The 15,192-nt window shown below is 44.3% G+C and overlaps 1 protein-coding gene across 6 annotated transcripts in view; it reads left to right on the top strand.

The window, feature by feature from the left end:
- Window positions 1-15,192, top strand: part of PCNT (pericentrin) — a 1,333,356-nt gene that overhangs the window by 245,459 nt on the left and 1,072,705 nt on the right. For all 6 annotated transcript variants that reach the window (XM_078681435.1, XM_078681433.1, XM_078681434.1 and 3 more), the window contains one exon: window positions 2,062-2,194. In XM_078681435.1, the coding sequence (XP_078537561.1) occupies window positions 2,062-2,194 (133 nt within the window). The remainder of the gene's footprint in view (window positions 1-2,061; window positions 2,195-15,192) is intronic.

The raw sequence follows: 15,192 nt of genomic DNA, 5'->3' as shown, positions 1-15,192 counted from the left end.
CTACACCTTGTTGCCATTGCAGTATACTTACACAATAGACAACATCTATCTCTTTTAAGAGTACCAGCTATAAAGGCTTTCATGGAAGGACTCAAAAGAATAATTCCTCCCAGAACGCCACCGGCACCAGTGTGGAACTTGAACATTGTTCTTACAAGGTTAATGGGTCCTCCCTTTGAACCATTACATAAATGTGAATTGCAATTCCTAACCTGGAAAGTAGCTTTCCTAGTAGCAATTACTTCTCTCAGAAGGGTTAGTGAACTACAAGCATTTACCATTCAAGAACCTTTTTTGCAACTGCATCATAACAAAGTGGTTCTTCGTACTAATCCTAAATTCCTTCCTAAAGTCATTTCACCATTCCATCTAAATCAATCAGTTGAGCTGCCCGTATTTTTCTCGCAGCCTCAAACAGCATCAGAAAGAGCTCTACACACCTTAGATGTCAAAAGAGCATTACTGTACTATATCGAAAGGACACAAACTTTTCGTAAAACAAAACAACTTTTTGTGACTTTTTCACCGCCACATAAAGGCAACCCCATATCAAAATCAGGGATCACCAGATGGATTGTTAAATGCATACAAATGTTACCAAAAAGCAAAAGGTACGTTAACAATTCCTCCAAAAGCCCACTCAACAAGAAAGATAGGGGCTTCAATGGCATTCTTGGGGAACATTCCCCTAGATGACATATGCAGAGCAGCTACATGGCTTACGCCGCACACATTCACAAAGCATTACTGTGTAGATGTGCAAACTAAACAACAAGCCACTGTGGGCCCGGCTGTACTAAAAACACTGTTTCAAACAACTGCAACAGATACTGGTGGTCGCCGCTAGGTGTGGGTAATGCAATACAATCTATGCATAGTGTGTAATCGGCAGCTCATATGCCTTGAACGGAAAATGCTACTTACCAGTATGCATCTGTTCTTGGCATGTAGAGCTGCAAAGTTACACACGCCCACCCGCCTCCCCGGCTACCTTTATCTGTTCCAGTATTATCTTAAGTAGATGCAAATCACATGGACATCACTACCTCTTGTACAGCTCCATCACTTCCCTAATGGCGAAAAACAATCTGGGGATGGAGCCGATGCCCATGCGCAGTATCATCCAAAGAGGAGTCCCTATCCCGTGACTTCCAAAGACTTTTCTACAACAAAACAAACTGCAAACATCCGGGCCCAACACTATGTGGCCATCTATGCATAGTGTGTAACTCTGCAGCTCTACATACCAAGAACAGATGCATACGGGTAAGTAGCATTTTCCTTCTCTTTTTGTGCTTTGTGCAAACCTTGTGCAGCCAGTATGATGCAGTGTGCTTACATCCACATTTGTCACTCCCCCCGGGGTATATTCTACATTGGTTTTGCCCTACCCCCGCTGCTCCATCAACTCATTGTAATCGGGTAAGTACTCTATTACAATGAGCTGATGGAGCAGCTACCAGTTAAACCTGCTTACCGTTCTGGAGTCCTCAAGTACCACAGTATTCTGGTGTACCATATCTAGCATTAACAAAGCTTGCTGTCACCTCTTCCCAGTGACGCCTGAGGCTGCCACCTTGCGGTGTCCACCACTTTATGGCACTTGTTGGATTAAGAGGGACCATCTACAGGTCACTGTTCCTTTGAAATCTGGATGGGACTATCCTACTCCACTGGGCTCTGCTGCACAACTGGGCACAGTGCTCCAATCCCAAGAATAACATGCTAATTTGAGAGCTCAAAAAAGGTTTGGTTGTGCACACAGATTGACTCTGCTGCAAGTTAGAATCTTTTTTTTGCTACTCATATTGGGTAAGGAAACTTATTGAAGTATATGATTTCTTCAAAGCAGGGTATGATGTCTTGGTATTGCTCACCAGAGGGAAATTGTGGTATTTGTTCTACAAGGGGGAATTACTGTTGGCGAAAATAACTGGCACTTCTTGTAAATTGTCATATAAACACTGATGCAGTGTTCTCCAGCAACAGCATTCTCTCATTGGGCATTCTCTGTAGAAAATAACTAAACCATACTCATTTACTTATTTTTTATTTTTTCAGATGGCAATTCTACAGGAAGAGTATGAAGAGCTTAAAAAGAATTACGGCGAACTGAAAGTCCGATCTGAGCAAGAAATTAAACATGTTTTGTCTCAGCTGGACAGCACACGCACAAGCCGCCAGGAGTTGAGTGGTAGGTTTCTGTTTTGCATGGCTTTCCACAACACCAGTTTCTGATCTTTGAGCTATTCACGAACAGTAGCCACTCCCATTGTGCGCCAATAAAGGCAGGCTTTCTTGACTGTTAAAACTGGTTTGTTAACCTAATGATATGCTTTTAAAGTGTTAATCATTTCTGCAGAAACCAACCTCTGTGACTTTTGTTTAATTAGTTTTTTAATTGACATTTGCAGAAACACAGTTGCCGTTTTAACATAGTTCTGAAAGTCTCATGACCACGAGGAGAAACACGAGATTACCCCCTCCCCACTGGCTACAGCATAATCCCAACACTTAACATTTACAGTGCATTGATGTCGGAATCCTTGAATAGAAATGATTCACTATCATCATTTATATAACATAGACTATACTTTCTTGTGCCTTCCATTTTGATACCTTGCCGTTGCAGCCTTCTCTATTTCATATATACCTATGATGGCGAATCATCTGATGGGGAGCGAGTACTAATAGTTTGGAGAGCTTTGGTGCCCTGGCCCGCAGATCGTCAGGCAGTTAATTATCTCTGCGTGTTTTGTGCATGTCGTTTCTCCGCCCTCTCTTATTCAGCCATGTCTCTCAACCAGTCTGTTAATTTAGGTGCCATCGGCGAGAGCCATCCAACGGCGATCCTGCGTTTCCCCAGCCCTCAGCCCAGGATAAGAAATTTGCAGCTTTATTTTTTCTTTTCTTAATGGGTATACCCCCCAGCAAATAGTAACCCTCCTCATTTGTGATCTCCCATCCTGTGGCACTTCCCAGCCCAGCGAGGACCATCCTCCAATCTTCATTCAAGACCAAATCCCAACAAATCATATGTATGAAGTCCGCATTGTCTCCCCTACAGCAGGGACATCTAAGGGAGCGGAATAGACTTGCTGTATCACATTGTATTACAGTTGTTTAAACCGCACATTGGTAGATGTGGACTTTACCTCTTCATGGATGCCCTCACAGTCCTTCGGGGAGAGGGGTGTCTCCAAGTTCCCCTGCCACTTTTGTTGTATTAGGAGCTCTTTCGGGGAGCGTCCTCCCACAGAGCTTGGTAGATTTGGGAAATCAATTGCCTCCCTCCTGCCATGGCCAACAGTGCATCCAGTGTGTGGGGAATCTGGAAAAGACGGCCATATTCCACTTGCAGTTGCTGTGATTTTATCGAACTGGAGGAATTGTCTTGATCCAAGCGGAACTGTATCTGTGGCGTCTGCTAGGGTAAGGAACCTATCATCTGGGTAAAGACCTCCCAGAGTAGTACCACCAGTTCTACCCCCCCCGCCCCCCAAACTTCCATTTATTCACTGACCTACTTCATTCTGGGGGGTCTAAATGAGCAAAATGTCCAGATATTCATATCCGGAGCAAAAGGAGCTTTCCACAGCACTATCTTGACTGCTCTCCCCCACTCCTCAAAACTGTCTGACTACATAGGGCACAGCACCTGTCCCCATCAACAGCTCGGGCAATGGAACGCCATTGCAGGTACTTTTCAATAACCTATTTTCCCAGGTTTCCTAGTCATCTAACCAGTGGACCACATGCTGCAACTTTGCAGAGAGATAGTAAAGTTCCAGGGAGGGCAACTCAAGACCATCTCTACTCAATGGACGCTTCAAAGTGGACAAACTAACACTCTTCCTCCCATCCGCCCATAGCAATTCCACTATAATCCTATCCAGGGCTGCAAAGAGTCTCTGGTGGATTTCGAAGAGGGTCCCTTGGAAAACAGAGACGATCCGGTAATATGATCTTCTTCATAAGTGCCAGCTTCCTGAGCACCGAAAGATGAAGCGTGTTCCAGAATTTGATTGATGGTTTCAAACCATCTATTACTCTACCCATATTTACAATTTAGAACTCCTGGGCCTCGTGCGTGATTCAGATTCCCAGCTATCTCACTACCTCAGTCTACCGAACGTCTAGTCAGGGTAAATTCTGCCTTGACATTCCTGCCAGCTGATCCAATGAAACTCGTTTTGATATGGTGCGATTGACATGTAGACCATTTAACTAGCTAAATTCGGTCAGGACTCTCAACATAATAGGGACTGAGTACGCTGGGCTGTGCGAATACAGTAAGGCATTGTCAGCGTATAAGGAGACCACTTGTGTCAACTCCCTATCTTTATCCCGCTCCCCCTGCATCACGGTCCGCAACTGGCTAGCGGCTTCATTGCCAAGGTGAAGAGTAGGGCGATAAGGGGCACCCTTGTTGTGTCACTCGACTCAGACTGACTCACAGTGAACCATCTTGACACCGCGCCCCACACTGACCTGCTCCAACGGGGTGCAGTATTGATTGTAATCGCACCATTTTATATAGGTCCCCTCAACTCCAACTTTGCACCGCACCGCCAATAGAAATTTCCATGACCGGGAGTCGAACGATTGTCCGATGTCCAGCAACGCCAGTGCGTACCGGTCATCGTTTAGCATTAGGGAATGCATCACTAAGGACAGTCTCCTCAGATTACAAACGGTGTTTCTGCAAGGGATGACCCCACACTGATCATCAGCGATCAGCTGGGGCATGTACCTACTGTAGCTTCGTAGCAAATATTTTACTCGATGTTTTTACATCCATGTTGATGTCTGGTTTGGGTAGCATGACTGGCTCCCTCCCTCATGGAGGCAGGTAGTATTCCCCCCACTATATGCCTCATTGTAAACCTCCAGCAATAGGTCACCCTTTTCCCCGCTCTCCTGCAAGAGAACCAGGAGTGGGTCTTAAACGATGACGTCGTCCAAATCATCTTCCAGGGGGGGACTCTGACCATCGACTTGTTTGTCACTACGGACAACAGAAGATGTCGAAGCTTCTCATCGAGGTACTGCCAACTAAGCACAATAGGAAATGCCCTTTGGATCTAGTAGTCCAGTAAATTTCTTTTCGCTTTTCTGCCGATTCACCTGATCCTGACAGTCCTCATCGAATTGTCCCAGTCAAGAATGAAGATGATCATACCTCAGGAGTGGCCACCTTTCTCCGGTCCGTCCACATCTCAAACTACCATGCAGACCGGACCTGCTAACAAAGTTCAGAGGCCAGATGGGACACTCTGGTCTCTCCTTTTTATATTTGACAGCATGGCTTCTGAGCTAGTGGAGTACAGACAATTAGTTTGGCTGCAAGATTGCATGTACATTCTTGAGGAGGCTAAGTGGCCTTCCTCACCTTGAAATGGAAGAGATTTTTGCATAGAACGTGAACCCTACACCTTGCCAGGAAAATGTCATTCTCCCATACTTACTCCATTTGGTACAATCTGGCTTACAATGCTCTTCTAGAAAGGTTCACCAAGCAGCTTTTATTGCCTACCAAAAATGTCCTTTAATACCCCTGTTTTTCAGAATTCTCTTCAACAATTATTGATGAAAAGATTTTTCCTTCCCATTAGGTGCCCTTCTCTACAAGGGGACCTTACTGTAGTCCTTGTATTCCTTATACTGTACCCTTTTGGGCCCATACACAAAGCATCTCAAAAATCTATCTTGGGAAACTTTTCCTTTTGGCGATCACATCTGCCTGCAGGGTTAATGAGAGCCAAACACTATTCTCTCATGAACCATACACTGTTTTCCACTCTAGCAAAGTGGTTCTGAGAACTCACCCAAAATTCCTCCTTAAGGGTATTTCAGACTTTCTTGTCTACCAGACTATCTTGTTACCTACATTCTTTCAGAATTCCTCTACTTCAGCCAAAAGAACTCTTCGTTCCCTGGATGTGAGGCGAATTTTGCAATTCTATCTGGACAAAACTCGGAATATCCGCACGTTAAACCAATTGTTTTTCAAATATTATCTGGTCCGTACAGTTTTATCCACCTGCAAAATACTCTCTCAACCATAAAGCACACTCCTCTAGAGGTGAGTTGGCTACTGCTGCTTTATGGCGGAACATGCCTATTTCAGAAATGTGTAAAGCAACCTCTTGGAAATCGGTTCATACGTTCACAAAGCATTACTGCCTAGACTCTGATGCTTGAGTGGACGCTCAAGTAGAGCAAGCTTCCCTCTGAAATCTCTTTGCTTGAACATCTCTGTCCCCTCCACTGCTCTCAGTGGGGATGGACTTGCTGTTCTATTTAGTGCTTATGTCTATAAATGAAAATCCTCTGCGAGAGACTTAATAGTTTACCTGTAACTCCAGTTCTCGAGTAGGGGTATTTCCGTTATAGTCTTAAGCAACCCTTCCTCCTCCCCGGAAAAAAGGACAAAGTCTAAAGATAATATTAAAACAAGCCAGTTGTTCATTAACTACAGTCCCCTCAGAACTGGTATGTCTTCTTTAAAACCAATGCTAGCCAAGTGGATAGTTTCATGCATTGCTCGTTGCTATCAATTGGCTAACCAAGCTCTCCCTGGAAAACATGAGCTCACTGTACACATAGCAAAGCCTCATCTGCTGCATGGTTAAGGAATGTACCTCTAACTGAAATTTGTAAGGAAGCCACATGGTGATCAGTTCATACTTTTTTTCAAAGCATTAGTGCTTGGCTGAAGATTCAAGAACTTGTTCTTTAATAGGTTGGGTGACATTAAGGAATTTATTTAGCTAGAAAGCTTTCAAGATGAAATCTTACTAAATGGTCTGATCAGCTTTCTTTCTACACATGGTTCTTTATTGACAACTGCGGATTGAGGGCAGAATTGCCACTCCATATCAGTGAAGATCCTGTGATGCAGAAGGAAATGCTATTGTAATCTTATTTATGCATTGTAGGAATCCTCAATGAAGTTATAAACAACCCTTCCTCTCCGGTTGTCAGTACAACTGTTGACATTTTCAGATATTCTATTAAGTGCCACCAAAAAGAACTGCAGGTGTGAGGCTAAACTGCCAGTGCAATGCATGCTGTAAGGGGTAAGCTGCTGACTTAAAGTAACAGTGTAGTTTTCTACAAAGCTTCGGCTCGTTTGATCTGACAGATACATCTTCATTTTTCTCTATTTGAGTGGAGGTTACAGGTTATTTAGGATAATACGAAGCATTGCCTTCAGTTAGGTCCTGTGCTGCAATGTAGTCTTTTTACATCAAAATAGTATCTATCTATCCTTTCCTGCTAACTATGAACATTATAGGACATTATAGTGTATGTCTTCAACTGCAGATGGACTTTCATATTTATGAAAAAGTGTTCAGGGGTCCTCTGTGGCAGGAATATTCTGTTTGTGACTGCAGTTAGGATTCTTACGATGCAGAACAAAGATTAGAAATAAGTAATATTTCATTCTCAAATCTGATCGGTTTCCCACCATGACACCCCCCTCCCCCCCCCTGCACCCAACCCTCCCAAAAAATAAGTGCAACTGGGAATCCTCTGGGACCACACATTTTCCTATTTGGAAACTGGCTCAAGGTGTCGGACAGATCCATTCCTTTATATCCTCCTCCTGGCAAGCTCTCTGCCTGGAAGTTCTCTAATGAAATCATCTTATGCAGCTGAACCACGTGGAGCTAAAATTCAGCAAACACCCGTGTGCAAGGGTGAGGTCCCCTTATCTGCAGTCTGCCTGGGTGTTGGATGAAGTTGATGTGCCTGGTCTTTACTTAACCAGTGCAGCTGCGTACATAAAGCAAGTAAGCTGTTGCACAGGTTATGACCACGTTGGTGTACCCTGTTTTGGGACACCTGCCATGCCATTCTCATCTCGCCCATTAAGATTTGTGAATTTGGTATGGTGGTGCTCTGTTACTAACAATTTCAGATTTCTAACATTACATATTTGTATTCTACCTGTAGGAAAGTGGCTGTAAATTAGACACTTCTTTTTATATTCATCTATTGTGCTTGCCGAACTAGCATTATGATCCAAGTCTGCGTGTCTGCTTTCAAGGCTTGCCACAGAATATCTTGTGATACCAGCGATGTTGGTGTTAGCCCTCTGTTTCTACTCGTACATAATCTGAAATGCCCCAGTACAGGAGCTGCTCATGGAATCAAAAAATAATCTAATCTATAGAAAGGCTTATACTATTTGTTGATTGGTGTAAGCAAAGCCATACATCGCTCCTGCCATACATCGCTCCTGCCCAAATCAGTTAGAAACTTCATTGTGTGTATAGGTTCTTGTTGAGTAAGTTTTATTGTTCCTATTTTGCTCATGCATCAGTCAGCTATCCTGTTAAAGCCCCTACCCATAAACCACCTCCCGGCTTGGTGTTGTGATAGGAGCCAGCTAATATGTTCCAGGAAAGATAAAGTCTCTGGAGTGTGGTCTTGGGGTAGCAAATGTTTACAAAAGAAATGGATTTCCTGTATAAAGTACCTGTCATAGCAATGTATTTCTCTCGAGTCCTGCCATATATATATATATATATCAGTGAATAGGCAATCTCTTTTCTTCCCTCAGTACTTCTCTCTCCTTAACCTTTGTTAAGCTCAACTTGGAGCACCATGGGAAATTGATGCCTGGTGAGAAAGTGACATTTGGTCTGCCTTTCTGATGATGGTGTGGCATTAACACTTGTGTGTCGGGTGGGGTAGTGCCCTTCTCCACCCCCATTCTCATTGGTTCTTTCGTAGGTAGAACTAGTTTGAAGTCCAGATTCTCTTCTATCTCTGTGACCGGTTTCTTCCCTGGTTTCATTTTGCTTACTCAAGACTTGGGTCATGTGACGGTTGACCGGTCCTGATTCTGTCCTTCACTTTCTTGGCCACTGCCTAGCAGTTTGCTCTACTGTCCAGTCCCAAGCACTCTAAGAAGGCACCGTCAATTTGGCTGCATACAGAAGTCTGTAGTTCAAATGCATGGGCCGCAGTTTTTGTGTGCAACTAGAGAGAGCCATCTATGGCTCAATTTCAAAATGTGAAACAGGATAACCTGAAATCAATACCAGCTCCTGCTTTTCCAAACTATGGAATCCTAGGCACATTATATTTCACACAGCATCTTTTTTCTTTATTATCTCGAATGAGTGCTGTAGGAAACTGGGTTTCTATTGCAGAAACCCCCCATACACACACACTTTCTGTCAGATTTCTGATGCACTTTGACTTGCTGTGTCCTGGGTCCTTACCAATCAGGTTCCCAGGGCCTGTGCTCTTTCCCAAAACGGTTCCTTTCGACTCCCAATCATCACCTCTCTGTCCACATGTGAGTCCCTTGTAAAAGGTACCAAGGGCACGGAGACCAGGGAAGGCAACTGAGGGCTGCAGCACATATTGTGCTACCCTTCGAGGTCCTGTACCTGTACCTTCACACACACACTATTGTGCTACCCTTCGAGGTCCTGTACCTGTACCTACACACCACCACGTGAAGAGTCAACATAATGCACATTCCTGTGTGCCATGCCTACGATCCACTGCCCTGGCATAGGTCAGTCACCCCTCTAGCTGGGTGCACTATACCAGTGGTGAGGGTACAGGTGCATGAGCCCTGTACCCCTACAGGCTCAGGAGCTCCAAACGGGGCCGCTTAATTTGCAATTTCAAATTGTTACTGAAAATAATTATTTTGCAGGCTGCGTGTTTTGGTGCAGAGAAAAGTTAAGTCGACATGGCACACATCCCTTTGTGCCATGCCTACAACCTACTGCCCTGGAATAGGTTAGCCTCCCCTCTAGCTGGGTGCACTATACCATGGGTGAGGGTACAGTGGCATGAGCACTTTACCCCTACAGGTCTGTCTATTCTTAGACATAGTAAGTGCAGTAAAGCCATGAAGAGTATATTGTCTGGGAGTTTGTCATTACGAACTCCACAGTGCCATAATGGCACCATAATGGCTTTACTGATTCCTGGGAAGTTTGGTAGCTAACATCTTAGCATAATAAACCAACACTGACGCCAGCGTGGGATTTAATATACAATGCACTCGGAGGGCATCTTAGAGATGCTCCCTGAAAAACGACAAACCTCTGATCGGTTCCCTGATTGATAAACACCAGCTGCCACCACGAGACCTGTTTCTTGACCCCTGGGGAGGGAGCCTTTGTTCCCTGAGCCCAGAAACAAAGCCTTTCCTGGGCAGAGGTGTTTACATCTCCTCCAGGTCAGGAAGAGCCATCTGTGGCAGGGGAGCTTCAAAGGCCTTGCTGCCTTTGAAACGTGACCCCCAGACTCTCCTGCTATGAAGAGCAGGCCCCCTTCCTGTTTCCCCTCCTTTTTGGCGGGAAAACAAGTGGGAAAAATTAGAACAGCCCAGAAGATGTGCCCACCTCTGCCACCCCTCAGGTGGGGGAGGCGAGGTCATGCTCACTCTGCAGTGCTTGCCATCTTGTAGATGGCAGGCACTCTCCAATCAGGATTAGGGATTGTGCCCACTGTCCCACGTGGGGTGAGCACACTAGGGGTGTAGTCACCCTAAGGTCAGTAGCCCATTGGCTACTGACCTTTAGACCACTGAAACGCCCCTAAATACAGTACTTAGGGGGGGAAACATCCTTAACAACGAGGTTTTTATAACGACTTACCTGATCAACGAATCCTGAACCACGACCAAGCCTTAACAACGACAATTCTAAACCACGACTTTCCTTAACCACGAGTATCTCCCCTCCTCGAAAGTCATGGCATTGGAAGCAGAGCAATTATTGTGCGTGATCTATGCATTGAACTGGCACGGGAGTGCCTGTCACCAGAGCATAATTAATAATTAGCCTCTGAAGTGCACTGAGATAGAGGGCAGGAGGACAGAGGTCGCAGTTGGCTTTCCTGTTATTACATTTTGGTTGTGTATTATACCAAGTTGAAGCCTTCTACCTTTGTACTTTTCCCGTATATACATACCATCGGATGGGCTTTCAGCCTGCACAACTGCTGACAGTTAAACTGTGGCGACTTTGTTCTTCTTACCCTAAACAACCTGGTGTCATTAAGAGGAGGGCAGAAATAAAGCATTTGACAAAAAAAGGCACATGTCCCGTGCTGCGTTACTAATGGTGCGACAGGAACAGGTTCCATTAGTGATTAAACAGTGGATTCTATGTTGTATTACACTAGGTTCCATGAACCTTACTTAATTGAATGTCTAATTCTACAGGCGAAATAGTGCAGTGCGAAGAATCAATGCATCACAAATATCAGAGGAAATTGTCTGTCTGGTACCCTGGATGTTATATGGTAATTACATATATGTAAATACGAACTGCCAAACTGCTATTGCACTTCATAATGCCAAACTGTATTGACCATGACCAAAAAGTTAATAAAATGTTTCCAAAAAACAGTTGCAGAAGACCTGCTGACACCGGAAGTAATGGCGCAGGAGTGGCCCCCTTGGTTGATACTTTAGCTGCTGCCATCCGTTCAGTTTGGGGCCAGGGTCAGACAGGCGTATTGGGCAGTATGGCAGTGCCAGAGGGATCAGTCAGACAAGTCAGTTTGTGTGTCGGATTTATGTCCGTGTGTGGGCTGCCTTCTTCTCATTAGTTCTTCTCAATTGGACGTTTACTTCACACACAGAAGTATTGTTATTACAATAGTGCCATCTATTGGCAAATCACAAGTTTTTTTTCGTGGTTTAGGAACTCGTAAAAAATGTAGTGGTTTGGCATTGTTCGTCGTTTAGCCTACGTGGTTAGGGAATTCGTGGTTTAGAAAGTAGTTGTTTAATCATATATCCATTTAGGGGGCATCCCTGAACCAAGTAGGCAGATTCCCACAGCCTACACAGGATGAACGAAGACGCCCAGCAGTGGAGACTGCAAAGAAGAACTGACTTGGCCCCAGCCCTACCGGCGCTTTTGCAGTTTCCCAGAGATCCTGCGCCAAATGTCACCTTGTCCATCCAGCGACCTCCAGAAGCCTTGGGAAGACTGACTGCCTTCAACAAACACTGGGTCTCCTATTAACAGCAGCTCTTTTAAAAAGAATCACCAAAGAAAGACTCGACCCTGCTGAGGACAAAGAATATAGACTCCTTTGAACCACCACTGCACCAGACGCCTACGGCCCGAGTCTGTGGCTCACCGGTCCCAGCAAGGCCCCCCAGTCCAGGACTACCCGACGTCGCCTGCAGCCTCTGCACGGAGACCCCCCGCAAGTGGCCCAGTAAGGTGAAATCCAACCTCAAAAGGCACCCCTGCATCCAGCCGCCCTGCTCCCTGGAGAAGAGGACCTGCGGTGCACTTATGCCCCTAAGCCCTCCAACTTGCCTGCCCAGTTGTTGGTTCCTCCCCGAAGAGTTCCTGGACCGAGCCTGCAGCCAAAATCCCAAACTGGCAACTCCCATTAAAAACAGGGCATCGACACCAAAAAAAACGCCTTTTACCCCGCTGTCCCAGTGCTGCTGTTGGTGCACCTTGGGTGCTAACTTGAACCCCCCCCCATCGCCCCCTTTGCCCTGAGCTTAATTCCAGGAGCTTTGCTCCCACAACCTTGTGGCCTGCTTGTGAGCAGCCACCAACCGGAGGCCACCTACCCCCTATTGGATAACATTGGGCCTCAGCACTCGGCACCCAGCCGCCCTAGTGCCTCTGGGGGTGCTTTGAGAGTGCATCCTTGACCCGGGTTCTAACCCCAGAATACCAACTCCCAAACTCAAGTACTTGTTGTTAAACCGGTAACATAGTTTTCTCCCATAGGACTGCATTAACTACTTTCTTGTGAAAATTAAGTGTGGAGTTGTTTGTATGAAACCTTAAGCTGCATATGTACCAAAACTGATTTACTTATCTTTTATCTACGACTTATACCAGTGTGATATCTAGACATATCACACTGAGTAGAAAAAGTTGCTTAAAATGTAATCTGAAAAGTAACGTACAAAGTAATCACAGTAGTAACTGCAAATAATTCCAACTTTTTTTTCTTAACTGTAACCTTTCCAATTGCATTCACCTGCATTCAAACTGTATTTAACTGTATTAGTCTTGCAAAATATTATTACACTTCATTGTACCAGGCCTGGCTTGGTTCTAGAAAATAAAATACAGCTAAATAATATTTTGTATACAAACCGATTGGTCTGAATGTGTGACATCATTTTTTGCCTGAGTGTGTACAACAAATGCTTAACACTACCCACTGATAAAGCCTTACTACTGCCCACACTGCCACAAATAGAGAGTAAGTTATCTACTTTAGCCTTAGCCTACCTTTGAGGATCCACTGGACTCTATACCTTACTTTGATAAAGTATATACAGAGCCAGCTTCCTACAAGGGCACTTAAAATATTTGAGTGCTGGATGTTCACTGTAGAAGAACCTCGTATTATTGATTTAATATACTGTAATGTTCCATCTAGAAGAAGAATCTAATCTGCGTTTACATGAGAACTGTTCTGTGTCTTGCGCCATTGTTAGAGACGACCCATGATTGTTTCTGAAAACTTTAAAACATGTTTGTCTATATAGTGATATGTTCTGATGTACTAAGGTGACATGCTTCTGCATGGCATGGTAAATAAATACAGTTTTGCATGTATGTGTGCATGGTTTGTCCCATGTTCAGACACTTGGAGCCAAGCCAGACCCATAGCTCCGCTCTGGCGCATCCTATTAATTTTCCTGCACACCCTTCTCTATTTGCTTCTTGGGCTTAGTACATGAAGCCATCAGTCAGTTGATAAAATGATTTGCTAAAGGCGAGGACTAGAAACATTGAGACCTGTTCACATGCACCCACTTGGCGAATCTACCATCCAGGCTTCTTGTAGCAGAGATGAGAAGATTGTGTGCAGTGAAAAAACAGTTAAAGTAAGTGATCCTAGGGCAGGAACTCCAGGCTATTGTGATGTACAAGACCATGGTCTTTGGTCCTTGAGGAAAAAATAGCAGGCCTAGTTGGATGGGCAGGGCGTAGTTTTAATGACGGTATTTGGGGTGTGAAACCCCTCAAATACATTTTTTTTTTCTTAAATCTGTTTATAACACTCATTTAAATCAAACCATTACACTACAGCATTCCACCTTGGAGACATCGCGGCACAATGTACATATTCACACAGCAGATCAGTGTTAGGAACAGGCAGATTAATATATCTCATAACCGAATTCTATTCGCCAACTGAGTTCGTTGTCTGAGTTCTTAAATAGTCTGTGGTATACCCAGTAATCACGTGGTCTTGATCGGGCTGGTAGTTCTTCCTCATATGTGCGTAACGTGTCTTGACAGTATGCCATGTCCGTAATCCATTGCTTAATGGATGGTGCCTGTTTACTGCCCCAGCATAGGGATATTCTACGCTTTGCGAGCAACAAAGCTATCATGCAAAATTTTCGTTTTAAAGCTTTCACATTTGGTACTAAACCAAACAAGCAACTCTTCACAGAACAGGCCACAAGTACCGCCAGCATGTCTGTTAATGTCCCCGTAACCTGTTTCCAATAATCGTTTATTTTTACACAGTGCCATGCCAAATGTAAAAAGTCAGCTTGATCATAGTTACATCTAATACATTTCGCTTCTGGTCTCAAACCACATTTGTAAAGTTTGACCGGCGTGTAATAGGTTTGGTGTAGGTATTTTACATGAAGTAGTCTTAGGTTCCCGTTTGGCGTCAGCAATTGTGTGAGATTACAGGTCATTAGCCAGTCATCATCCGTCAGTGGATCTGCCAGAGATTACAATGGTCGACATGTTTCAGCCTTTACAGGCTTTCATCAGGACCTACGATAAACACTACTGCAACAAAACAAAATGGTATATGTCGTGATATGATTATGTCGACCTACCAGTAATATTAACTTCAAGGCAGTCTCATATCATAATGTCACAAAAGTCTCCTGAGGAAAAGAGAAAAGGTTATTTAATTACACAGAACAGAGCCATTATCAAACCTATTGACACATCCTCTGGTTTATTCTGCTGAAACTCACTCCATTTGGTGTAACATGTCGACCATTGTAATCTATGATAGATAGTAATTCTTTACATACTATCCCCACTCTGTGTTTGAATCTTGCCGTTTTGCTGTTCAAATCCAATAAAGTTTACTTAGGCATCAGAACAGGCATTTTTAAGTTTTCACCATTTTTCTTTTTTCACACCACCTTTTGTGCACTGCAACTTGCTTCTTCAGCCC

Source organism: Lissotriton helveticus, chromosome 3_1, assembly GCF_964261635.1.
Source record: "Lissotriton helveticus chromosome 3_1, aLisHel1.1, whole genome shotgun sequence".
NCBI classification, from domain to species: domain Eukaryota; kingdom Metazoa; phylum Chordata; class Amphibia; order Caudata; family Salamandridae; genus Lissotriton; species Lissotriton helveticus.
Note: the sequence above shows the minus strand (reverse complement) of the source record. Positions and strands in the feature narration are given on the sequence as shown.